At 42.8% G+C, this 27433-nt stretch overlaps 1 protein-coding gene across 2 annotated transcripts in view; it reads left to right on the forward strand.

Moving 5' to 3' along the window:
• The first annotated feature begins 4546 nt into the window (after positions 1 to 4546).
• Positions 4547 to 27433, forward strand: part of LOC115196112 (collagen alpha-1(XXVIII) chain) — a 36408-nt gene continuing 13521 nt past the window's right edge. For both annotated transcript variants that reach the window (XM_029756690.1, XM_029756692.1), the window contains exons 1-14: positions 4547 to 4872; positions 5284 to 5444; positions 6448 to 7022; positions 9665 to 9685; positions 9816 to 9875; positions 12235 to 12288; positions 12378 to 12422; positions 12608 to 12634; positions 12725 to 12769; positions 13118 to 13162; positions 13366 to 13419; positions 26275 to 26343; positions 26445 to 26513; positions 26683 to 26751. In XM_029756690.1, coding sequence (XP_029612550.1) covers positions 5303 to 5444; positions 6448 to 7022; positions 9665 to 9685; positions 9816 to 9875; positions 12235 to 12288; positions 12378 to 12422; positions 12608 to 12634; positions 12725 to 12769; positions 13118 to 13162; positions 13366 to 13419; positions 26275 to 26343; positions 26445 to 26513; positions 26683 to 26751 — 1275 coding nt within the window. In that variant the 5' untranslated portion in view covers positions 4547 to 4872; positions 5284 to 5302. The remainder of the gene's footprint in view (positions 4873 to 5283; positions 5445 to 6447; positions 7023 to 9664; positions 9686 to 9815; positions 9876 to 12234; positions 12289 to 12377; positions 12423 to 12607; positions 12635 to 12724; positions 12770 to 13117; positions 13163 to 13365; positions 13420 to 26274; positions 26344 to 26444; positions 26514 to 26682; positions 26752 to 27433) is intronic.

Genomic DNA, 27433 nt, shown 5'->3' on the forward strand with positions numbered 1-27433 from the left:
GTGGTAAATTCAATTGATTGGACATTAAAAGGCACACACCTGTCTATATAAGGTCCCACAGTTGACAGAGCTTGTCAGAGCAAAAACCAAGCCATGAGGTTGAAGGAATTGTCCATAGTGCTCCGAGACATGATTGTGTCGAGGCACATTTCTGGGGAAGGGTACCAAAAAATTCTGCAGCGTTGAAGGTCCTTAAGAACACAGTAGCCTCCATCATTCTTAAATGGAAGAAGTGTGGAACCACATTTACATTACATTACATTTAAGTCATTTAGCAGACGCTCTTACCCAACCACCAACACTTTTCCTTGAGCTGGCTGCCCGGCCAAACTGAGCAATCGGTGGGAGAAGGGGCTTGGTCAGGGAGGTGACCAAAAACCTGATGGTCACTCTGACAGAGCTCTAGAGTTCCTCTGTGGAGATGGGAGAACCTTCCAGAAGGACAACCATCTCTGCAGCACTCCACCAATAAGGGCTTTATGGTAGAGTGGCCAGACAGAAGCCACTCCAAAGTAAAAGGCATATGACAGCCCACTTGGAGTTTGCCAAAAGGCACCTAAAGACTCTCAGACCATGAGAAACAAGATTCTCTGGTCTGAGGAAACCAATTCAACTCTTTAGCCTGAATTCCAAGTGTCACGCCTGGAGGAAACCTGGCACCATCTCTACGGTGAAGCATGGTGGTGGCAGCATCATGCTGTGGGGGTGTTCTTCAGCGGCAGGGACTGGGAGACTAATCAGGATCGAGGCAAAGATGAACGGAACAAAGTACAGAGATCCTTGACGAAAACCTTGTCCAGAGTGGTCAGGACCTCAGACTGGGGCGAAGGTTCTCCTTCCAACAGGACAACACAGGAGTCCCTTTGGGACAAGTCTCTGCATGTCCTTGAGTGTCCCAGCCAGAGCCCGGACTTTAAACCAATCAAACTTATCTGAAGAGACCTGAAAATAGCTGTGTAGCAACACTCCCCATCCAACCTGACAGAGCTTGAGAGGATCTGCAGAGAAGAATGTGAGAAACTCCCCAAATACAGGTGTGCCAAGCTTGTAGCATCATACCCAAGAAGACTCGAGACTGTAATTGCTGCCAAAAGTGCTTCAACAAAGTACTGAGTAAAGGGTCTGAATACTTATGTAAATGTGATTTCAGTTTTTAATTTTTTATAAATGAGCAAGAATTTCTAAACTTGTTTTGATTTGTCATTATAGGGTATTGTGTGTAGATTGAGGGGGGGGGAACAATTTAATCAATTTTAAAATAAGGCTGTAACCTAACAAAATGTGGATAAAGTCATGGGGTCTGAATACTTTCCGAAGGCATTGTACACAGCTCCACACCCAGACTGTGTTTAGAACACTATGCACAGTTTGCACAAGCTCGATTTCAGCACATACACTGGCTTTCCACTAGAGTGTGGGGCTGCACTATACATTTTGGTGCTTCCTCTCTATCCTCATACTCTCTTTTTTGTTGCAACATGTGGAATTAAGTGTGGTCATGAATGCTACAAACCAGTGTTAGAATCCCAGTAATGTAATGTAATAGATGGAATATCCTCTGTTATGGGAACTGAAGTAAGCTACATGCCAACTGTGAAGGAGAGCCTTCACTATTGACAATTTATTTTAATATATGGATTAAAGATATTTATTGCAGTTTTTAAACTGTAAATTATTGTGTTGCAATGTTATTTATTTTCTGTTTCGATTCATAATTAATTTGATCCATAACCTGCACTTTCTATCATCTTCAAACTTTTCCTGTTGTATTGCATTGCTCATTGTATTGCCTAATTTGTGGGAGTGGCTAATCGGCACAGGAGCCTGCAATGTTTAATCGGGGCCTGTGTTTTCTTGAAAAGGTGTGTTTCCTGACTGTGTGGAAGAGCCATTGATTTTAGCCACCAGCCATGTGCGTTTACTTTAAGTCTGCAGTTTTTAAAATAAGTACTTTTATAACTATTTATTTCTCAGTTCTTCTTTTAAGCCTTTTAGATAAGGTATCAGCCAGCTTGTCACACCAACTTCCAAATAAAGATTCTCCTGTCCTTAACTATGAAAATGGATGAATGTTACTGAAGTACTGTGGTAATAATTTCCATGCCCCTGTCTCCTCAGGCTTTGTCTACACATGAGTCAGGGCTTTTCAACATTCTTAAGATGGTTTTGTCTGGTTAAGAAAGACATACACACTCTATTACTCAGTTCATCGGGGCATGGGCTCTATAAGAAATCGAAAGCATTCCACAGGGATGCTGGCCCATGTTGACACCAATGCTTCCCACAGTTGTGCCAAATTGGCTGGGTGTCCTTTGGGTGGTGAACCATTCTTGATACACACGGGAAACTGTTGGGTGTGAAAAGCCCAGCAGAGTTGCAGTTCTTGACACAAACCAGTGCACCTGGCACCTACTACCATACCCCGTTCAAAGGCACTTAATTGTTTGTCTTGCCCTTTCATGGCATACCTACACAGTCCATGTCTTAATTGTCTCAAGGCTTAAAAATACTTATTTAACCAGTCTCCTCCACTTCATCTACACTGATTGAAGTGGATTTAACAAGTGACATCAATAAGGGATCATAGCTTTCACCTAGATTCACCTGGTCAGTCTATTTAATTGAAAGAGCAGGTGTTCATAATGTTTTGTACACTCGTAAATTATTTTCAGTGGCCTTGTGTTTTCTATGGAACTTTCTATCTGGTATTTGGCATATCTGGTATCTATAAACGGATAACTAACCCTTGGTAACCCTTTATAAATCATTTTCAGTATACCTGAAAGTGTTACTGAAATATGCACTGGTACCTTCGAAGCGTAGTTTCATAAGTACATATAGGATCAGAAGCCAGACACTGGACTAGATTGGATGCTACAACATTCCCTGCCAACCACAATTTAGGTTTTCATATGTTTGCCACTCCTCTCTGGAAATCCTTTACCGGCTGTTTCATGCTCTTCTTCACACCAATGTTCAAGGCGCTTTCAGTCGACACCTCAGCTATTCATCATAATGAAAGCAGCTTGTACTGCGTTTCATGACAGTCCGTGACATGACCACTTTGATGGGAGACGATCTACAGGAGACCTTTGACCTTCCACAGACACGTTCTAGATTGGTTAGTGCTATCCGGGATCCATGGGACATCCCTACACTAAGTCCTAACCTGCTAGGAAATCAAAGAGAACGCCAACTCTGTACAGATTGCAAACACATTGTGAATTGCATTAAGTATTGGTTGAGAATGTGCAGAGATGCTATGGATTGATGATTTTTAACCACCTGGCTGCTCGACTTTATGTTAAAATGATGTCATCAGCTAACAGGAAAAGCTGAATTTATGTCCTTGCCAAACTCCTTTTCAATTTACTGCACATGTGTACATGCACCACACGATATGTACATCACACTGGGAAAAGACGTCAGATCACCATCTTGTCATTAAGCATGAATTCAACTTGAAATGAACCAAACCTTGAAACATTATAGTTGCTTGATGGTTGAATTGAACTGTGCAGAGATCCCTTTGGGCTGATCAGCACCATAAAAGAAGTGTTAGAGAGATCCTAACCATGTTTTACTTGTCTCCCCATGAAAGAGGGAGGTATCTGAACCAGATTTGAGCAGGCCTATTTGTCATGACGGCATTCTTGAGTGGCAGCTCACCTCTGATTGCGTTCTGCCTCCAGGTTTGGAATACTGTGGGCTATAAAAAAAACACGCTGTCACCACCAAGTGCACAGCTGGAGTAGAGCTGCATGATTCTCTTTCTGGCGGCCAGAAGTCTGGCGGACAGGCAAATGGGTTTGGATTTTCACTACCTTCGCATGAGCTCTATATTCCAGATTTTTAAACTCAGAGTGGAGTGAATCAAAAGTTTAAAAAAAATATTTTCCTATTTAAAAAATGCCAATCCATAAAGACAAGGTGAACATGGTATTGTGAACTGAAACTCATTGTTGGAGTGCTGAATTCTCTGGAGGAGTAGCTACAGCTATTCTTCTAAACAGTTTTATAGTCTTGCCTCACCCCCTGCAGCTGCAGCCAAAGACTAGTGCCTTCACATGAATGTGAATCATGGAAAATTGTGCTAGCAAGGTGCGCTGTCTAGAGCCCTAGAAATAAATCACTACCAGTCTCCTTAATAAAAGCTTTGCTTTGTTCTGTGGGTGATGCTTCTGGAAGCTATTATTCCCAGAATGAGACATCAGGTCAATATGGGGCAGAAATGGGAATTTACCCTGGTCACCAGTGGATAATAGTAAAAGATACGAGGCAACAAAAAGAACGGACAAAGGCCCATAAACTGACTACGACTATAGTCTTAATAAAATGGATCTTTGTTATTACAGCCCGGAGGTGCCATCCCAACCCCCATTTATAAAAAAAACAAAAACTATTATAAAAATAAAATTTCACCCCCACAATCTCCCCCAGCTTAGCCTTGCCCCGCAAAAGCTCCTTGCCCCACCCTTCTCCAAACATGGAGTGGCTGTGAGTGAAAGGGGGCTGGTTCTGCCTTTACTGTACTTACTGTGTCTGTGTGAGGATGGCTGCAGCTAAAGAGACCTCAGGGAACCCAGTGTGAACCAGAGCACAGACCTCCACAGACCCTCTACTCACTGCTGCCGTACTGCAGACATCCTACCTGACCTGACCAGCTCCAATCCTACAGACTGGACACCATCACAGGAGCAGGACAAGAGCAGGAGTCTAAGTGGAACTTAACCTGAACAACACTTGAAACTGTCTTATTCTTTCCTCTGCCTCTCTTGCTCTCTCTGATTCTCTCTTTCTCTCACGTTCATCTTTCCCAATCCTGAACACTGAGCTGAGTATATTGGAGACCTGAGCCTGGAGCACTGTATTGTGAGTATGTGCAGGATCAAGTTACAATGATACAGGTTATGGGTCTCAGCCAATGGTGGACTTTTACACCTCTGTGTTGGTGTGCAGATTTTCATGTGAGACAAGTTTCTACCTGAACACAAGCTGAATTTGCTGTTTTTCTCTCTCTCTCTCTCTCTCTCTCTCTCTCTCTCTCTCTCTCTCTCTCTCTCTCTCTCTCTCTCTCTCTCTCTCTCTCTCTCTCTCTCTCTCTCTCTCTCTCTCTCTCTCTCTCTCTCTCTCTCTCTCTCTCTCTCTCTCTCTCTCTCTCTCTCTCTCTCTCTCTCTCTCTCTCTCTCTCTCTCTCTCTCTCTCTCTCTCACTCTCTCTCTCACTCTCACTCTCACTCTCTCACTCTCACTCTCTCACTCTCACTCTCACTCTCTCTCTCAGAGGAGGAGAACAGGTGGTGATGTCCCCTTCTCTGTACTGGTTCTTGCTGCTCTGTAGACTCCACAGTCTCTGGGCTCAGGATCACTATGATGAGAGAACCGTGGACAGGAGAGCCAAGAACAAACTACTGACAACCAACGTCATACCCAAGAATGGCCAATGTAAGAGTTCCGAAAGTATTTATTCGTTTGAAAGGAGAGACACAGAAAAGCTTTTCTGAGACATAGTGTTGGCTAGAATTGATAGGATATCTTCACTTCTGAAAATACTACATGGGTAAAGCATCCATCACCGAAAAAATGTGTGGCTACAAGAAAATCTAATTTTAAAGAGTCATTGGCAAATGATGGGATCCACTTAAAAAATGATTATATTTCACAGCCAGGCTTAGAAACCCATCCATCTCAGTGGCAACCATTCTGTTCCTTGAACGTTTTTTCCCCTCAAGAGCTGGGTATCCCCAGGCACATTCTTTCTGACACGTTTCTTTGAACATAAATATGATTTATTCCCGGGTTTATATTGGATATGTTCCCTCGCCCCTTGAAAAATATTGTAGATTAGGATGCCTTGTGTGACTCGTTTCTCCTAGAGCATTTTAGATATCAGACAGGAATCAGGAACATCAGTTCACAGTTCAAGTCATGGCGCCCCTCCAAGCTTCACTTCCACCTTGATAAATAAATCATATCAGATCTTTTCTGGGTTCAATCTTCTCTCATTAAGGTTCAGTATCTCAGAATTTAATCTTCTGAGTGGCTTTGGTCTAGCTTAACCTTCAGAGTTGTGGTCAGTTGCTGGCCAATGTTGGTCTTGAGCTGGATGTGAGAAAGTACCTAGATTGACCCAGGTCTGATCTCCTGTTTTGAAATGGTAGTGACCCCCAGCTCTGTGAACCACTTACGTAATGTAGCTAGCTAATGTTGTACCCGGTACGTACATGATGATTGCACTGATGAATGATCCTTCTTTGGTGTTAGTGGTGGACATGAGAATGTACCCAGTTTTACCCATATTGGATCTCCTGCTTTGAAATGGGGTTGACGCCAGCTCTGCCCTCTGCCATCCAAAGACTGACAAATTAGCAGGAGCTAGCTACGTCTTGTGTAATGTGCATGGTAAATGATAAATAAACAATTGGTTAACACTTTTTCATGTTCTTAGCACTTTTGAACGATGACTGTGGCCTGGAGCTGGCCTTCCTGGTGGACAGCTCGGAGAGCGCCAAGGACAACCATGCCCAGGAGAAGAGGTTCGCCACAGATGTGGTTGAACGCCTGCAGGGGGTCAATCTCCAGACGGGGCGGGCTCTCAGCTCGCGAGCCGCCCTCCTGCAATTCAGCAGCCATGTGATCATCGAGCAGACCTTCAAGCAGTGGCGCGGATTGGCCAACTTCAAGGCTCGCATTGCACCCATCGGATACATCGGCCACGGCACCTACACCACCTACGCCATCACCAACCTGACCAAGATCTACATGGAGGAGTCAGAGCCAGGGAGCATCAGGGTGGCCATACTGCTGACAGACGGAATCTCCCACCCCAGGAACCCAGACATCTTCTCCGCCGTGGTCGACGCCAAAAACCAGGGCGTGAAGTTTTTCATGGTGGGCATCACGCCTGCGGCCAATGACATCTCCAACGTGGCACAGCTCCGCCAGCTGGCTAGCTCCCCAGCCAATCGCTACCTCCATAACCTTCAGGACAGGGGCATCGTGGACAAGGTCATCAAAGAGATCGTAAGAGCAACGTCATCACGTTTCGTCATCTGGTTCAGGTTGTGGTTCGTTGAGATGTAAATTCAGTCCACATTTTTCAGGTGTCTAGAGAAAAAGGTCTCTGTAGTTTGCTGTATGTGTCTTATGGCTGTATAACTGCTTAAGGTAGGGCATTTTAAATCTGTGTGGACTCCTCCCTCTTGGGAATTGGCATTCACCATCGGAATGACAAATCAGGCTTTGTCAAAACAGGGCGCCCTCAGGGCCATAGTTTGCTAATCACTCTTTGGATATTATCATGTATACAACAAGCTGGGCCTTGAAAATGGTTTGAGAAGAAATGGATGCAAATATATTTGGATTACACAATATTATGTAGGCTTACTCATGTCAAGACTTGCATGCTTTATCTTTGCTGGTTGAAGAGGACTCATTTATATTTAGTGTTTAAGCATCTCCTAACAGTCTAGGACTAAGAATATTTGATGCTTTTTGGGGGCATCCTGTGTGGTTTCAACTCGCTGCACCTGCTAAGGTTGTCATAGTTGCTGGTGATTTGGTCCCCTCTGTCATCACAAACACAGTACCTTTATATTCATACTGTTATCGCTCTAGCACCTTGTTTAGTCTTCACTTGACATGGGGAAATGCAGACATCAATATTTTTGACTGTGGCCCCTGGCTGGTGTTTCTGAGGCATTTTGTTGGAAACCATTCTGGTGTTTCAAACTATTTTAATCACATTCTTTTACAACTGAAACCTTAGGTATAAGTAGTCATGGAAATTAACCCTTTGATGTCTGTCCAATAAGACTAATTAGGGCATGAAACAGTACAGTAGGTCTAGAGACACAATATGAGTTCAGGACCTGTTTAACTTTAACATTGGTTCTACGTTAAAACTATTTGTGTAAAACTGCTGTGTGCAGTAGGAAGGAAGCTCAGCAAGATCACGCATGGCTGAATAGCTCAACGAGTCTCACGCACACCACTCGACTTCTCAACCAATTGTTGACGCAGGTGCTAGACATAACACGATCAAGAAAATCGGGTCATCAAATCCACATTAATCAGCTGTACTTGCATTAGCTACGCGCTCTACTGCTTGATCCATATGGACTGGTTCGAGTTGCGTTCGGGTACCCAATAGCACCCAGTCAACACAGCGGCTTCATCCTGTTTCAGGCAGCATCTGTATGTCATAAGGCTGTCTGTCCCATTAGCTTGTCTTTTTATCTCTTTTATGCTTCCGTCTCCGGCGGGATCAGCTCCAATCCTCTCACGGTAAAAATAAACAGACCTTCTGTGGCGGCTTCAAGTGTTTCTCTGGGAGCGAAAATATACTTTGGATGCTCCGAGAAGTTATGTTGAACATTGCATGTGGTTTGTGTTTGTTTCTGTTGAATCTCGACCATTCCTCCTCCATATGGAATGTGGCTGGCTTTCATGTCCAGACCAAAAAAACAATGTTTGGAGAAAAACATTCTTCTACCAGTTTTTTTAGGATTAGGCCTCCAGCTGACAGGATCAGGTGCTGGAGGTTGTAGTAGACTTGTACAGTGAGATGGAGGCAAGAGACTGAGATGGACTAAGAACTAGTCACACAGCTGAGTTTAGAGAGCCCTGGGAAAACTTGTCACTCCTGTAATGAACACGATGGGAAACAGAGAGCTGGTTTCAAGCGCAGAGTGAAGCAGGTGTTTATTTGTAAAGGACCACAGGAGGCAGCAGGTAGCTGGGTCCAGGGGCAGGGGCAGGCAGAAGGTCATACACAGGGGGTCCAAACAGGCAACAGTACAGGCAGGGAAAAGGATAGTATCGTCGTCCAGGAGATCAGGCAATTGGTTGATAGGCAATTGGTTGACCAGGCAATTGGTTGACAGGAAATCCGATAGGCTAAAGAACAGGCAGGGAATAGGCAAAATAAAAGTGGCCTGGAAAGTGAGCTGTGTTCAAGGGATCTACGTGTTTGAGGGTGTGAGTTGGAAGCAGACCTTACAACTCCAGCTTAAACTCTCCTGAAATGAGCAACTTGAACAGGTTAGATGCCCAACCCCATGTCACTGGGATAATCCAAAATGCACCAAACAGGTATTTCATCAATCAACATTAAAATAACCAGTCCACAAAACATTCCGCGGTGGTGTAGCCTACACATCGGTGATGCAATGTAACTTTAAACTTCGAATAAACGTTGTTAAACGTTAAAGCTAGGCTACTCGTGTTTAATCTTCTGTATGACAATATGAGAGCTGTCTCAAAGTAGGAATCTGACTGAAATCGCAAGCAACATGAATAAACATAAGCAAACATTAGCAATCCGTGTTTGTCGCCAAAGTTTAGGGAAAGGAAGCACTGGGCAAAAGTTGGTTGAATCAAAGTTGTTTCCACATCATTTCAACAATAAAATTCAATGTGATGACATTGAATTAACATGGAAAACTGATTGGATTTGCAAAAACGTCATCAACGTGAGGGAATTGCATTTTTTACACCCAACTTTTAACCTAAATCAAAACTAGACGTTGAACTAACGTCTGCTCTGAGTGGGAGAGGAATGTCCTGACTTTGTTCAACAGTCACTGTCTCGCCATGAGATATGTGTAGAATAAATATGAAGCACACTAAATTTTGACCAATTATTTGTTTTTCTCATTTCACAGACAGAGTTGGCTGATGAGGGGGTAAGTCCTAGTTATCTAGGCCTACTAATCTTGATATACTGCAGCCTTTTCACACATTATTCAATGAACTCTCCTCTTTAGGAGTCTGAACTCCTGTCTGACCCCCTATGTTGTGTCCCTGTGGTTTTAGTGTCCTCTGGCCCTGAAGTGTGCGTGTGACAAGGGAGAGAGGGGACCCATTGGTCTCCAGGTAAGTTTCTGAACATGACCAACATCTCCCTCACGCTCCCCTCGACATCAATACATTGAGATCACAGCCCCCTTTCAAACTGAACATCCTGTAGTGGACGATTACTTCAAAACTGAAGGACAGTACAGTACCAACACACAAAGCCTGCCTTGATGCTTACACGTGAGATAATTGAGGGGCTTTAGTGATTTGTGTGGTTTGAGGCGATTCATATCTGCTTCCCTGAAGCAGTGATAATGTGGCAAATGCTTAACACTCCTGCATCACTTTATGATCAGCAAGCTGGGACAGATATCGGCTTGGGAAAATCTGCATAATTCTGCTGTTATAGTTTACATAAAAAAGTATGTTTCCGGTTTATCTAATAAAGATGCATTTGTTTTTTTGGAGTCAAAGGCAGTCACAATATCCACATAAGTAAATACAGTTGAAGTCGTAAGTTTACATACACCTTAGCCAAATACATTTAAACTCAGTTTTTCACAATTCCTGACATTTAATCCTTGTTAAAATTCCCTGTCTTAGGTCAGTTAGGATCGCCACTTTATCTTAAGAATGTGAAATGTTAGAATAATAGTAGAGTGAATTATTTATTTCAGCTTTTATTTCTTTCATCACATTCCCAGTGGGTCAGATGTTTACATACACTCAATTAGTATTTGGTAGCATTGACTTTAAATAGTTTAACTTGGGTCAAACGTTTTGGGTAGCCTTCCACAAGCTTCCAGCAATAAGTTGGGTGAATTTTGGCCCATTTCTCCTGACGGAGCTGGTGTAACTGAGTCAGGTTTGTGGGCCTCCTTGCTCGCACACGCTTTTTCAGTTCTGCCCACACATTTTCTATAGGATTGAGGTCAGGGCTTTGTGATGGCCACTCCAATACCTTGACTTTGTTGTCCTTAAGCCATTTTGCCACAACTTTGAAAGAATGCTTGGGGTCATTGTCCATTTGGGAAGACCCATTTGCGACCAAGCTTTAACTTCCTGACTGATGTCTTGAGATGTTGCTTCAATATATCCACATAATTTTCCTCCCTCATGATGCCATCTAATTTGTGAAGTGCACCAGTCCCTCCTGCAGCAAAGCACCCCCACAACATGATGCTGCCACCCCTGTGCTTCACGGTTGGGATGGTGTTCTTTGGCTTGCAAGCCTCGCCCTTTTTCCTCCAAACATAACGATGGTCATTATGGCCAAACAGTTCTATTTTTGTTTCATCAGACCAGAGGACATTTCTCCAAAAAGTACGATCTTTGTCCCCATGTGCAGTTGCAAACCGTAGTCTGGCTTTTTTATGGTGGTTTTGGAGCAGTGGCTTCTTCCTTGCTGAGCGGCCTTTCAGGTTATATTGATATAGGACTCGTTTTACTGTGGATATAGATACTTTTGTACCTGTTTCCTCCAGCATCTTCACAAGGTCCTTTGCTGTTGTTCTGGGATTGATTTGCACTTTTCGCACCAAAGTACGTTCATCTCTAGGAGACAGAGCGCGTCTCCTTCCTGAGCGGTATGATGGCTGCGTGGTCCCATGGTGTTTATACAGATGAACGTGGTACCTTCAGGCATTTGGAAATTGCTCCCAAGGATGACCCAGACTTGTGGAGGTCTACACATTTCTTTTGAGGTCTTGGCTGATTTCTTTAGATTTTCCCATGATGTCAAGCAAAGAGGCACTGAGTTTGAAGGTAGGCCTTGAAATACATCCACAGGTACACCTCCAATTGACTCAAATGATGTCAATTAGCCTATCAGAAGCTTCTAAAGCCATGACATCATTTTCTGGAATTTTCCAAGCTGTTTAAAGGCACAGTCAACTTGGCGTATGTAAACTTCTGACCCACTGGAATTGTGATACAATGAATTATAAGTGAAATTATCTGTCTGTGAACAATTGTTGGAAAAATGACTTGTGTCATGCAGAAAGTAGATGTCCTAACTGACTTGCCAAAACTATAGTATGTTAACAAGAAATTTGTGGAGTGGTGGAAAAATCTGTTTTAATGACTCCAACCTAAGTGTATGTAAACTTCCGACTTCAACTGTAGGTCATTGTAGTCTTTCACCTAACTGACAATTTCGACTGTAGACTGTTCCCTTGGTGACCAGACATTGCAGAATATTATAATCAGAGGGTCAAAACCTGGAATCCCCACTGGATGTACATTGATGTACTTTAGTTTAAGGGCCTGTGCACAGTAATCACTGCCATTATCCTATAACAGCCCAAAAAAGCAGTTTCTCAGACCAGAAGCGGCTGCCACACACTGATCAGATGATGTTGAGGAGTACACACACACACACCACAAATTAGATTTTTCTCTCCATACCATGCTGATGTGATTTCCCTTCCCTCCACAGGGCAAGAAGGGGAATTCTGGAGATGATGGGAACCCAGGTGTTAAAGGATCAAAGGTATTAAGTGATTTGCTTTGCCTGTGTGTGTCTTCTTCCAGTTAGTCTGTCATTCTGTTTTCAAAACCTTAATTCTCTCTTTCTTACAGGGTGAGAGCGGGCTCAGTGGACTTCCTGGTCGAGATGGGGAAGAGGTCGGTACAGAGGGCATACCCTAAACACCTGCTGTTATATTATTAGATGAATGTACACAGCTATTGGCACAGACTTCAACAACTCAGTATTGCTAACAATAAAGACAAGGATTCTGTTTTGTGGTCTGTGACAATGTTTTGATCACTGTCTCCTTGCTAATCAAGATTGTGTTGTTTCTACTCAGGGCAAGCCGGGCTACAAAGGAGAGCAGGTAGAGTATGAATCTCCAGATTAATATCCCTCTGGGTTTCCTAGTATTTAGTAAATATGACACAATGTACCTATCTAATTTTTCTTGTAGGGAGAGAGAGGAGAATGTGGCACACCTGGAATCAAAGGAGACAGGGTATAGTGTATTTTTCTTTTGTTTTGTCATCAAATGTTTTTTTTAATCCCACCCTTACCAAGGACCTAAGGCAGGGGTGTAAAACATACGGCACGGGTCTGTATCCGGCACACCAGTGTATTTTTGTTTAATGGTATTCTATGTGTTTAGCTTTAGTGTCACTACATACCACTCTGTTTATACTTTAGCCAACCTTTAGTGTTGCTGGCTAGTTTTTGTTTGTCTGGGCTATGATGTTGCACTGATGAATGCAGACAGTGTGAAACCCATACTACTATGTGTCAACTGTGCCTCCTATGTTTGTTTGTCATGTTTTGACATGAACTGATTGACCCCCTCCTTCTCCAGGGGCCTGAGGGGCCAGTTGGCACCAGGGGAAACAGAGGGCTTCAGGTAAGCCTCTGTTCTAGAATCCTCTGTGTCGGCCATCTTTCTTAAGACTGTCACAAGCTAGGTAGTTTCAATGGTTAGTCACTGACAGACCCCAGTTTACTATCTAAGTAAAAAATGTCCTTCAAGCTGTCCTCTAAGTTTAAAATTAAATTGTGTTTGTATACCTGTCCATTTGTAGACTACTTTATTCTGTCTTCTTACAGGGGTTACCTGGTCCAAATGGCGATGCCGGGCCTGAGGGTCTCATAGGGAAAAAAGTGAGTTTTATTTCATAAAACCCAATACCTTTTCATTAACAGAGTGTCATTCACAGAAAGCCATTAGTTAGAGGAACCACATTTGCCCTTAGGATGGAAGAGAAAAGAACTACTTTGTGACTGACTGACTGATCTGTCTTACGTGTCTATTCACTAAGTCAGTGCCAGAATTTCCCCCACTCCTTAGTTTCAACCCATTGATCAAAGGTAACCTTCTATCTCAAATCCATACAGATAACTAGATTATAGTTTATTGGCTGGACTACATCGATTATGTCTGGGTGTATGGAATCTGGTTTGGATCAGGTCTTTAGTTTCTTGGGTTCATGGTTGAAGAAAATTGGCAGTCCGACACTAAGTCCAGACCGTAACCAGAAAAAGTCCCATTCAAGGCCATGAAAGTAATTTTGTCAAATCACCACCATAATAAGAGTATTTCTGTGTTCATATTTCAGAACAACCTATGGATTCTTTAGACATACAGAATAGTGAAAGAATGCATACTGAGAGAAAATAGAGGCACTCTACAACTTATTACAGCGGGGAAAAATGGGACTTCTATGACTTCAAAGAAGGGCTAAGGATTTATAAAATAATTATAATAATTATAATTATATTATGCTTTTCAATGATGTTCTGATTTAATCTCTCCAGTTTTTGTTGGAAAGGAAAGGGTTAACACTGAAGTGAAAAAAAGATCCAATCAGGATTTTTCTTTTGCTGGTCTCTGGGGGGATCAATCTAGCTAGCTAAGTCAGCCATTGGCTAGGCCATCAGAAGCAAGATAGAAGGCTTTTACCATTCAGCCTGTATTAGGGCAACATTTTGGAATGACAGTGGAATCAACCAATCTCATTTTAACTTAATGGGTGGGACCGTTTTTACAAAAGCCTATGGAAACTTCTCGAAGGCTAACAGTTCACTATGCAATAGCGAGCTGTAGTTTTTCCATGGTCTAGTTAGCTTTTGTTGTAGGCTAGTTTGCTGCAGCAGCAGCAGCAGCAGCAGGAGTTGTTGTCGAAGAGGATGTTGTTGCTAATTTGTTAGCTTCCCCCTTTTCAAGAATAACTTCAACAATAAGTTAAGTTTCAAATGATCATCATCTGGTGAGTGGAATTGTGTTTTTTTATTGTAGCGCGCTTGCTGTTGTTAGCCATCTCTTTGACAATAACTAATGTGTATGAAACTTTGTTGCATTTAAACTTTAGGTGACCAGTTACTTTGTGTGCCAAACTTGAAATGTTTTTTTCAATGGGAAGTAATACATGTACATTTCGATTGGGAAATGCTTAATGGTTGTGTTTTTGTATTTTTATGATTGGGACCTACTGGCTTATTATGTGAATGGACTGCTTATCCTTTAACATCATGCTGTGTGTGACTGTTGTCTTTCCATCGGCCCTATGCAGTGGTGTAGTGGTGCCTGGAGAATTTTGCCAAAAAGTTCCCAAACAGTATGTTTTTAATGTGTTTTCCTATAGATTTTTCAGCTTTTCACTCTCAAAATCACACTAAACATTTTTGTATTTTTTCTAAACCAAAACAATATGTTCAAGTCCACAATAATGCTTAAACCAGATCAATCTGATTGGGTGGACCTGGCCAGTAGCAGTGCGTGGGCAAAATCACTGAGGAAGCCAAGCCAGTAAAAAAGCCAAATTACAACCTGTGTTGTGATTATTGCGTTGTTTGCTCCCTAACCCATTCATTCATACGCCACGAGATAAATAATAAGGCCGTTACAACAAAAAGACAAGTCATACAGTGGCGGCATAAATTCAACTACACATAGGATTGTTTCATCACAAAATCGGAGAGCAACATCTGTCTGGTGAAGTCCAGAAAGCTAATATTGCATTTCAACAGTTACAGTTGAAGTTGGAAGTTTACATACACTTAGGTTGGAGTCATTAAAACTCGTTTTTCAACCACTCCACAAATTTCTTGTTTAACAAACTATAGTTTTGGCAAGTCAGTTAGGACATCTACTTTGTGCATGACACAAGTAATTTTTCCAAAACTTGTTTACAGACAGATTATTTCACTTATAATTCACTGTATCACAATTCTAGGGGGTCAGAAGTTTACATACACCAAGTTGACTGTGCCTTTAAAACCTGTTGAGGCCAGGATCTTATCCCGGTATTGGGATTCATTGTCATGTGACCATGGCGGGGAATTCAAAACTGCAAGAGTAATCATTTCAAATAATCAAATAATCAACTATTTTCCTCCATTTGAAAGATATATCTCCTAAATCTAACCACGCTGTCCGATTTTCAGAGGCTTTACGGAGAATGCATAAAGTTAGGTTATGTGAGGAGAGTACATTGACAATAGCTGCGTGTAATGTTTAGCCAATTCAAAGAAGGGCATCAACAGACAGAAAACTAGCTAGAATTATGCACTTACCTTTGACAATCTGCATCAGATGACACTCATAGGACATTATGTTAGACAATACATGCATTTTTAGTTCCATCAAGTTCATATTTATATCCAAAAACAGCATTTACAGTCGCGGTGAAATTCAGAATTTTTTTCGGCTCGAATGCTCCCAGTGAATCCAGCATTACAAATCACGGAATTACTATTCGAAAACATTGGTAAATTATAATATTGTCATTCAAAGAATAATATATTATCATCTCGTAATTGCTACCGAATGGCCAGATCTCAAAATAACTTTACTGGGAAATCACATTTTGCTATAAACTGGGTACTATGCTAACAACATAAGCTAAGCTATAAGCTAAGCTAAACCGTTAGCATTAGCATCATCTAATATCGACAATAACATTCTAAATATCCCCTTACCTTTGATTATCTCCATCAGAAGGCGCTGCCAGCGATCCCAGGTCCAGAACAAATGTGGTTTCTTTTGACAAAGTTCATAATTTATGTCCAAATAGTTAGCGTTCAGTAGGCTCCCACAAAATGAGGTGGGCAGTGTAAAGTCACGCCGAAAAGCTAAAAAAAACCTAGTAAATAATCTATTTATGTTTGTTCAAACATGTCAAACGTTGTTTAGCATTAATCTTTTGGTCCATTTTTAACGTGAAACATCAGTAAACATCAGTAATATTTTCACACAACCTATCAAGTGTCTAGAATAAACGATTATGACAAAGACACTCTTCTCAGATTCATGCGCAGGCGCAAAAAATGAAGTGATGACGTGTCAACTTGTAAGCTTTCTAATTCGGTCTGTATTCATGACAGATGCTTCCAACAACTTTCTAAAGATCGTTGACATCTAGTGGAAGCAGTAGGAGTTGCGAACTGAATCCTTTCTCACTGTGGTATCTGTAAAACAATTACACTAAATAGTACAGTCACAAAATTCTCATTTTTTTAAATCTATTTTTCACAGGTTTTTGCCTGCAATATGAGTTTTGTTATACTTACAGACACCATTCAAACTGTTTTAGAAAATTCAGAGTGTTTTCTATCCGAATGTGTTAATAGTATGCATATCCTAGCTTCTGAGTTGGTGTAGGAGGCAGTTAAAAATGGGCACATATTTTTTTCAAAATTCTCAATACTGCCCCCGTGGCCCGTAGAGGTTAAACAGCTTTGAAAATTCCAGAAAATGATGTCATGGCTTTAGAAGCTTCTGATAGGCTAATTGACACCATTTGAGTCAATTGGAGGTGTACCTGTGGATGTATTTCAAGGCCAACCTTCAAACTCAGTGCCTCTTTGCTTGACATCATGGGAAAATCAAAAGAAATCAGCCAAGACCTCAGAAAAAGAATTGTAGACCTCCACAAGTCTGGTTTATCTATGGGAGCAATTTCCAAATGCCTGAAGGTACCATGAAGGTACCATGTTCATCTGTACAAACAATAGTACGCAAGTATAAACACCATGGGACCAATATATATTACCACAGTAAAACGAGTCCTATATCGACATAACGTGAAAGGCCGCTCAGCAAGGAAGAAGCCACTGCTCCAAAACCGCCATAAAAAAAGCCAGACTAACATTTTGTTTGACATTTTCTTACAAATATTTATAATGAAAGTAAGGAAAGAAACTGATGGGAAATTTCTGGATGAGTAGGTTACCGACAGATAGAAGAGCTGCTTTGAGGACAAGGCTGTTACAACGCAGCCACTTTGCCCTTTCCAAGAAACAGGCAGTAAGGCCTCTCTCAGGTGACAATGAGACAGTTCAAATACAAATCAGTGAAATAACATTGAGGTGAAGTAAAAAAAGCCAGACCACAGTAAAACGAGTCCTATATCAATATAACCTGAAAGGCCGCTCAGCAAGGAAGAAGCCACTGCTCCAAAACCACCATAAAAAAGCCAGACTACGGTTTGCAACTGCACATGGGGACAAAGATTGTACTTTTTAGAGAAATGTCCTCTGGTCTGATGAAACAAAAATAAAACTGTTTGGCCATAATGACCATTGTAATGTTTGGAGGAAAAAGGGGGAGGCTTGCAAGCCAAAAAACACCATCCCAACCGTGAAACACGGGGGTGGCAGCATCATGTTGTGGGGGTGCTTTGCTGCAGGAGGGATTGGTGCACTTCACAAATTAGATGGCATCATGAGGGAGGAAAATTATGTGGATATATTGAAGCAACATCTCAAGACATCAGTCAGGAAGTTAAAGCTTGGTCGCAAATGGGTCTTCCAAATGGACAATGACCCCAAGCATACTTCCAAAGTTGTGGCAAATGGCTTAAGGACAACAAAGTCAAGGTATTGGAGTGGCCATCACAAAGCCCTGACCTCAATCCCATAGAAAATGTGTGGGTAGAACTGAAAAAGCGTGTGCGAGCAAGGAGGCCCACAAACCTGACTCTGTTACACCAGCTCTGTCAGGAGGAATGGGCCAAAATTCACCCAATTTATTGCTGGAAGCTTGTGGAAGGCTACCTGAAACTTTTGACCCAAGTTAAACAATTTAAAGTCAATGCTACCAAATACTAATTGAGTGCATGGTAACTTCTGACCCACTGGGAATGTGATGAAAGAAATAAAAGCTGAAATAAATAATTCACTCTACTATTATTCTAACATTTCACATTCTTAAGATAAAGTGGCGATCCTAACTGACCTAAGACAGGGAATTTTAACAAGGATTAAATGTCAGGAATTGTGAAAAACTGAGTTTAAATGTATTTGGCTAAGGTGTATGTAAACTTACGACTTCGACTGTATATCATCTGCAGCATGGTCAAGCAAGTTAATGTTTTCGACAGTTTACTAAACAGCTACTGATTTAGAACCATGGAGTTACAGCAAGTCGGCACAAAGACAACAGCAGCACTGCCTCCGTGTCACGCCATGACCTGAGAGAGCCTTTTTATGTCTCTATTTAGGTTTGGTCAGGGTGTGATTTGGGTGGGCATTCTATGTCCATTTTTCTATGTTTTTGTATTTCTTTGTTTTGGCCTGGTATGGCTCTCAATCAGGGACAGCTGTACATCGTTGTCGCTGATTGGGTGCCATACTTAGGCACTGTAACATTCTTCGTCTTCGAATGAGAAATCATCGTCAGAGAAAGTGGACCAATACGCAGCAGGGTTATGTGCACTCATCTTCTTTTATTTGGTGAAGAAGGAGAACCAAAATAAACACGTACACAAAGAAAACACAACGACTATACACAGGCTGGTAAGGCACAAGGCTATGCACAGAACAATCTCCCACAGTACTCAACAAACACACACCTATATATAGGACTCTCAATCAGAGGCAACTAGAAAACACCTGCCTCCAATTGAGAGTCCAACCCCAATTAACAAAACATAGAAATACGAAAGACTAGACAAAACATAGAAATACACTAACATATAACAGTGCCCAAAAACCCTCGGAATACATAAATCAAATACCTTACTAAACAAACCACCACCCCGAACCACATGAAACAAATACCCTCTGCCACGTCCTGACCAAACTACAATAACAAATAACCCCTATTACTGGTCAGGACGTGACAGGCAGCCTGTTTTCCTTTGGGGTTTTGTGGGTAGTTGTTTCTGTTGTGTGGTTTGCATCTGACAGAACTGTTGGCGTTCGTTTGTTTCTTATGTTCAAGTGTTTTGTATTATTAAAATTCAATATGAACACTCACCACGCTGCGCCTTGGTCCTCTTCTTCCAAAGACAGCCGTTACAGAACTACCCACCACAACTGGATCAAGCAGCGTGCTCGGGAGGAGATGCACACCTGGTCTCATCAGGAGTGGATTGGGAGGAGAGACTGGACTTGGGGCCAGGTGATCGACAGATATCGGAGCCTACCCGGGAATTACAAGAGGCAGCCCCCCAAAAAAATTTTGGGGGGCACACGGGTAGTTTGGCTGGACCAGGGGTGAGGCCTGAGTCAACCACCCGTGCTTTTTGTGGTAAGCATGTGCCTGCCTCTCGCACTCTCTCTCCAGTGTGCCTGCCCAGCCCAGTACATCCTGTTCCTGCTCCTCGCACTAACCTTGTAGTGCGCACTCCCAGTCCAGAGCCTCCGGCGACAGTTCCCCGTCCGGAGCCTCCGGCGACAGTTCCCCGTCCGGAGCCTCCGGCGACAGTTCCCCGTCCGGAGCCTCCGGCGACAGTTCCCCGTCCGGAGCTTCCGGCGACAGTTCCCCGTCCGGAGCTTCCGGCGACAGTTCCCCGTCCGGAGCTACCGGCGACGGCCTACAGTCCGGAGCCTGCAGAGACGACCTATAGCCCTGAGCCTCCAGCGACGCTCCTCAGTGCTCCCCCACAGCTCGGTCTATCCTGTGCCTCCTCCATGGACCAGACCTCCAGTAGGTCTCCCCAGCCTGTTGAGTCCTGTGCCTGCTCCCAGAGCCAGGCCTCCTGCAAGTCTCCCAAGCCTGGTGCATCCTGTGCCTGCTCCCAGAGCCAGGCCTCCTGCATGTCTCCCCAGCCTGGTGGATCCTGTGCCTGCGCCCAGAGCCAGGCGTCCTGCAAGTCTCCCCAGCCTGGTGAATCCTGTGCCTGCGCCCAGAGCCAGGCCTACTGCAAGTCCCGCCAGTCCGGCGCTGCCCGAGCCGCCCGCCTGTCCGGCGCAGCCAGAGCCGCCTGCCTGTCCGGCGTAGCCAGAGTCGCCCTCCAGTCTGCGTCCCGCTCCAGAGCCGCCACCGCGGAGAAATGCCCACCCAGACCCTGCCCTATAGGTTCAGGTTTTGCGGCCGGAGTCCGCACCTTTGGGGAGGGTACTGTCACGCCCTGACCTGAGAAAGCCTTTTTATGTCTCTATTTAGGTTTGGTCAGGGTGTGATTTGGGTGGGCATTCTATGTCCTTTTTTCTATGTTTTTGTATTTCTTTGTTTTGGCCTGGTATGGCTCTCAATCAGGGACAGCTGTACATCGTTGTCGCTGATTGGGAGCCATACTTAGGCATCCTGTTTTCCTTTGGGGTTTTGTGGGTAGTTGTTTCTGTTGTGTGGTTTGCACCTGACAAAACTGTTGGCGTTCATTTGTTTCTTATGTTCAAGTGTTTTGTATTATTAAAATTCAATATGAACACTCACCACGCTGCATCTTGGTCCCCTCTTTCAGATGATCGTTACACTCCGCTATTCCAGCACCATTTCAACTTAAACATTTAAACATCAACAAGGCTATACAGTGGATATAAAAAGTCTACACACCCCTGTTAAAATGCCAGGTTTTTGTGATGTAAAAGAATGAGACAAAGATAAATCATGTCAGAACTTTTTCTACTGTTAATGTGACCTATAATGTGAACAATTGAAAAACAAACTGAAATCTTTGAGGGGGAAAAATGAAAAATAAAAACCTTACAATAACCTGGTTGCATAAGTGTGCACATCCTCTTATAAATGGGGATGTGGCTGTGTTCAGAATTAACCAATCACATTCAAACTCATGTTAAATAGAAGTCATTACACACCTGCCATCATTTAAAGTGACTCTGATTAATCACAAATAAAGTTCAGCTGTTCTAGTAGGATTTTCCTGACATTTTCTTAGTTGCATCTCAGAGCAAAGGCCGTGGTCCGCAGAGAGCTTCCAAAGCATCAGAGGGATCTCATTGTTGAAAGATATCAGTCAGGAGAAGGGTACAAAATAATTTCCAAAGCATTACATATACCATGGAACACAGTGAAGACAGTCATCATCATCAAGTGGAGAAAATATGGCACCACAGAGACATTACCAAGAACTGGACGTCCCTCCAAAATGTATGAAAAGACGAGAAGAAAACTGGTCAGGGAGGCTTCCAGGAGGCCTACAGCAACATTAAAGGAACTGCAGGAATTTCTGGCAAGTACTGGCTGTGTGCTACATGTGACAACAATCTCCCGTATTCTACATATGAATGGGCTATGGGGTAGGGTGGCAAGACGGAAGCCTTTTCTTACAATGAAAAACATCCAAGCCCGGCTGAAGTTTGCAAAAACAAGCATCAAGTCCCCCAAAAGCACGTGGAAAATGTGTTATGGTCTGATGAACCCAAGGTTGAACTTTTTGGCCATAATTCCAAAAGGTATGTTTGGCGCAAAAACAACACTGCACATCACCCAAAGAACACCATACCCACAGTGAAGCATGGTGGTGGCAGCATCATGCTTTGGGGCTGTTTTTCTTCAGCTGGAACCGGGGCCTTAGTCAGGGTGGAGGGAATTATGAACAGTTCCAAATACCAGGCAATTTTGGCACAAAACCTTCAGGCGTCCGTTAGAAAGCTGAAGATGAAGTTCACCTTTCAGCACGACAATGACCCAAAGCACACATCCAAATCCACGAAAGCATGGCTTCACCAGAAGAAGATTAACGTTTTGGAATGGCCCAGCCAGAGCCCAGACCTGAATCCAATTGAACATCTCTGGGGTGATCTGAAGAGGGCTGTGCACAGGAGATGTCCTCGCAATCTGACAGATTTGGAGTGCTTTTGCAAAGAAGAGTGGGCAAATATTGCCACATCAAGATGTGCCATGCAAATAGACTCCTACCCAAAAAGACTGAGTGCTGTAATAAAATCAAAAGGTGCTTCAACAAAGTATTAGTTTAAGGGTGTGCACACTTATGCAACCAGGTTGAGTTTTTTTATTTTTATTTTTCCCCCTCAAAGATTTCAGTTTGTTTTTCAATTGAATTGTTCACGTTATAGGTCACATTAAAGGTGGAAAAAGTTCTGACATGATTTATCTTTGTCTCATTATTTTACATCACAAAAACCTGGCATTTTAACAGGGGTGTGTAGACTTTTTAAATCCACTGTATATGCTTAGTTTAATATACTGAAAACAAATGTAAAAACACCAAAAACTATTTAGTCCAATCATGTGGCTGTCCCTGGTTCTGATTTCTGTGTGTGTGTGCGTGCGTGCGTGCGTGCGCAAGTTGTTTTTTTTTGCACTCACACTAGTTGAACGCCAATGCCTTCCTCCTCTCTTTCATGTTGGCAAAACGGTCTATGGCTCTGTCATACAGTACACTTTTAGCTTTTGTTGTCATATGCTACCTAGCTAAAATGCTTGCTAGCCTAACCTCCTTCCATGGGCAACAATGAACCAGCTAAGTTATCTAGCTAGCTAGTTAACGTGAGCCTACTAGGCTACATCTAGTCTACATATTGAACTTTAATCATCTCAGGCCAGTGGCACAACATATTCATTTATGGTTAGATCAGAATCACCGTCATAATCATTGGCCTGTACAGACAATTAATTCAATACCACAAGTCCAAATCCCAATCTCCATCCATGGTTTGCCAAAGGGCCGATTTAGCAATCTAGCTACTGCAGGACATCAACACAAGCAGACCAGAAACAGACATGTTTTTCTGAAAATGGCGATTGCAAATGAAGTGATTTGATTGGTCTGAAGCCAATTCCAAACTGGCCTCTTTAGGGGGGCATTTTTCTGCACCGGGACAACCCACAGTTGAGCTCAGCTCAGCGCTTGTTGGCTAATTATTTTATATAATTTTTTTATCAAGGGAGTCCAAACGCTTGCTGGCATCAATCAAATGGTATGGCGGCAACATGTTATACTCTTTTGGTCTTGACAGAATCAGATATATGGGCTCCACATACTGAGATGGAGGGGCGCTGTTTCCGTCACTCGGATGATTTTTCCGGTGAGATTCAGCCACTTGTGAATTGACGTAAAATTATGAAAACACAGAGAGAGATGAAAGATACATGATTTTATCATTTAAATGTTTTTATTGGTCAAATATTTGGGTAAGCCTGGCTTCCCTTGGCATACATGATTAAACACCACTGGGCCTGGCAGGTCCTGGCTCCCCAGCGGGTGGGACTGTGTCCACCCATGCCTACGCCCCTGATGCAAACAGCACATGATGACAATTGCGCATCACAAATAGCCTACTAACCATCACTTCGGACCAAACTTTTTCAATGCCTGGTTTGCATACCCATTGTTGCCTTAGTTAGCATTTACTGGTAGATATCATAAGTTGAAATGTCTTTCCTACCCTACCGGCTACCGATGTCATTCTTCTGTGAGCTGTTCCATGTGACAACCAGTTAAGAGCTGCTTGCTCTTGCTGCCTGCAGATGATATTCCGCTGAAACTATGCTGTGTGCGGCGCACATGTGCATATATTTCACGTGCTTTGCGATTGTGTAGACTACTTTGTGTATGATTTTTCTATTGTACAACATAATTGATAAGTTGTATACCTCTACTACACTACTTTAGTACACATCAGTGGGGAATAAGTGCATATACGCAATGCCCACTGACAAAAAAGTTACAAAAAAGTGTCTTGTACGGCTTATACAGTACCTGCGTATACCCTCCACTACACCACTGGCCCTTCGTGTTTACAAAAAGTGCACTCTCCTACATGAGTGCGCTGGTTTTATGGTTGCTGTACATTCAGAATCACGAACCTGTCACACACTGGCCTGGGTCCAATAGGTTTGCGACTGCACAAAAATGTCTATAATAGATATAAAGACTATTTAGGATATGAATGTTTCAAGAAAAGACTGTATATATTTGGCCCGTTGAAGTGTTTTTTTTACTTTGAGTCAAGACCGAGTACACATGTATCCAACACCGAGACAAGACCGAGATACTCAATATGTGGTCTTACAACACTGGTATTGGTCCCACTGAGTAGACTGACTAGCTCTGGTCCAGGGTGTTCCGTGCGGTTTGCTGATGCTGAGCCTTCAGCAAGCCGCATGTCACGCCCTGGACCAGAGCTACTGACAGACAGATTCAAGTGGGGCCCAAAAGCAAACGGCAGACTATTGACCAAGTATGTGTGCATTAATGTTTTGAATGGATACATTACTTGCTAAGTATCATCAGTCATTGCATGAACGCCACAGACCTGTTGAGGGATTATAATCATGTTATTATCTTGTCAGTTTGTTTTTCAAACTTCTCTCAGCAACACTACTGCGAAGTCTGACATATGCCCACACTCCCAGTCAAGCATTCAGAGGCTTAATTGTTTTGAAAGAATGTTCATATTGCTTGTTTGACTGTCATCCGAGATCAAATGAATGGCAGACTAACTGACATTTAGCTTCGGACCACATGTTGGAAAGAGAACAGTATGTAGACTAGCCTACTCACTGAGATATCTCTGCTGTCTTCTCACACTGTTCTCGTTATCGTAGAACAGCATGTTGATTTACTTCTATTATAATGCCATACGTCATTATTGGAACAGTGAAGCATGTTTTCTTCTTTTGGCTCTATACTCCAAAAGTTTGGATTTGAAATCAAACAATGACTACGAGGTTAAAGTGCAGACTGTGAGCTTTAAATGTAGGGTATTTTCACCCATATCGGGTGAACCGTTTAGAAATTACAGCACGTTTTGTACATAGTCCCCCCATTTTAGAGGAGCAAAAGTATTGGGACAATTTCACTTATGTGTATTAAAGTATTTGGTCCCATATTCATAGCATACAATGACTACATCAAGCTTGTAACTCTACAAATTTGTTGGATGCATTTGCTCTTTGTTTTGGTTGTGTTTCAGATTATTTTGTGCCCAATAGAAATGAAGGGTAAATAATGTATTGTGTCATATTGGAGTCACTTTTATTGTAATTAAGAATAGAATATGTTTCTATACACTTCTACATGAATGTGGATGCTACCATGATTACGGATCATCCTGAGTGAATCATCAATAATGATGAGTGAGAAAGACGCACAAATATCATACCCCCAAGACATGCTAACCTCTCACCATAACAATAACAGGGAAGGTTAGCATTTTTGGGGGGGTTATGATATTTGTGTGTCTGTAACTTTCTCATGGGGTGGAGGAGACTATGTACAAAAAGTGTTGTAATTTCTAAGCAGTTCACCCGACAGTGCACTTTTACCTCATTGTCATTGTTTGATTTAAAATCCAAACTTTTGCAGCATAGCGCCATAAGAGGAAAACATAATTCACTGTCCCAATAATTACGGAGGGCACTGTGTTTGAATAATGGCTTTTAACAATAGTGATTTGAATTCTCGAGGAGTTTCAGAACACCTAGTGCTAGCCTGAACCCCCGGTAGAATTTGATTGATGGAAGATGTGTGAGGGGGAAAAAAGTTAAGGTTTGAGGTCAGCGTGTGTGTGTGTGTGTGTGTGTGTGTGTGTGTGTGTGTGTGTGTGTGTATTGGTTTATGTGGTGAGGTAATGGCTGGGTTAGTGACGGTGGTGTGAGGTTAAAGATAAGAGGAATTCAATGGAAATTGTCACCTCGTTCAAGGAGTTCTGCTCTTGTTGGCCTATAGTGGAGGAGAAGGAGGGAGAGAGACAGATTTATGAATTGTTGTTGTGCCAAACACATTTCAATATAAATTTCCTGTATACTGAATTGTGTGCGAGTCTGTTCCTGCATGGTTACGTGTGCTTGTGTGTGTTTTGTAGGGTGAGCGGGGACTTTCTGGGCCACCTGGAATCCAAGGAGAAACTGGGATCGGGCTTCCTGGACACAAGGTATCACTCCATCACCCCATTGTTTTGAAAAATGAGGTAATTACATTTTCCCCCAACCACCTGTTGTATCTCATCTCGCGGGTGTTCCACTCTCTCTGCAGGGTGATGTGGGGTTCCAGGGGCGACTGGGGCCTCCGGGACCACCTGGCTTAGGGGAACCTGGACTACCAGTGAGTTAGCGCGACCACAATGTACACGTACTCGACCACAATGTACGCATGCATTTATGAATACTCTTAAATGACTCAGTGAAATGGGTGTTCATGTAGCTGTGTATGGAGTCTATGGTTATTCAAGTCTGTTCACCATTGGTTGATTTGTTTGTTTTTTGTTTCACAGGGGCCTCAAGGGCCACAGGGCGTCCAAGGAGAGAAGGGTCCTATAGGAGAAGGCTTTGCCGGGCCAAAGGTATGACTGAGCATCTGCAGAGATGTGTCCCGGTCTGGGCTCCAGATCTGTGGCTGTAAAACCAGCAACATCACACGGATGATGATTATAGAAGACACAGCGCCATAAAAGTCCATCTGAATTATACCTCTATTTGGTATCACAGTGTCCACACAATGGATCTATCAATCAGTGATTTCTTGTTCTACTACGGAGTAACTTCCAGCATGCAGGTAGGCGAAGTTCAGAGTTCAAATGGACGTCAGGTGAACCCATACAGGCCCTGGGCTGGGAAACCCCCAGAAGCTATCCAGAACCCCTGTAGAACATGAAAGGAGTGAGTCACTTAACCGAGACCAGAAGGAAGGAATGAGTCCATCTGCTTTTCACTGGGTTGCTCAGGCACACATGGGCTACATCTGCCCAAACCAGACCTCTCTCTTTCTCCCTGCTCTAACATATCCTCTGAACTCAAGTGTTACCAGGATACGGCTATGCTATTTGCATTGCAGTGCGTGTCTTGCCTTCATAACGATATTATGTTATACTGTATCCTTCTCCCTTGTTCTCCTTCAGAGAGAGCGCTGTGTTACGGTAATGACCGTTTTATATAGATATATATTGCCTACTTAGCGACAAGGATAACATTATGCTTCCAGTGGCAGGTGAGGTAACACAGATCAACAATAGTTTTGATCATTCC

Source organism: Salmo trutta, chromosome 6, assembly GCF_901001165.1.
Source record: "Salmo trutta chromosome 6, fSalTru1.1, whole genome shotgun sequence".
In the NCBI taxonomy this organism is placed as follows: domain Eukaryota; kingdom Metazoa; phylum Chordata; class Actinopteri; order Salmoniformes; family Salmonidae; genus Salmo; species Salmo trutta.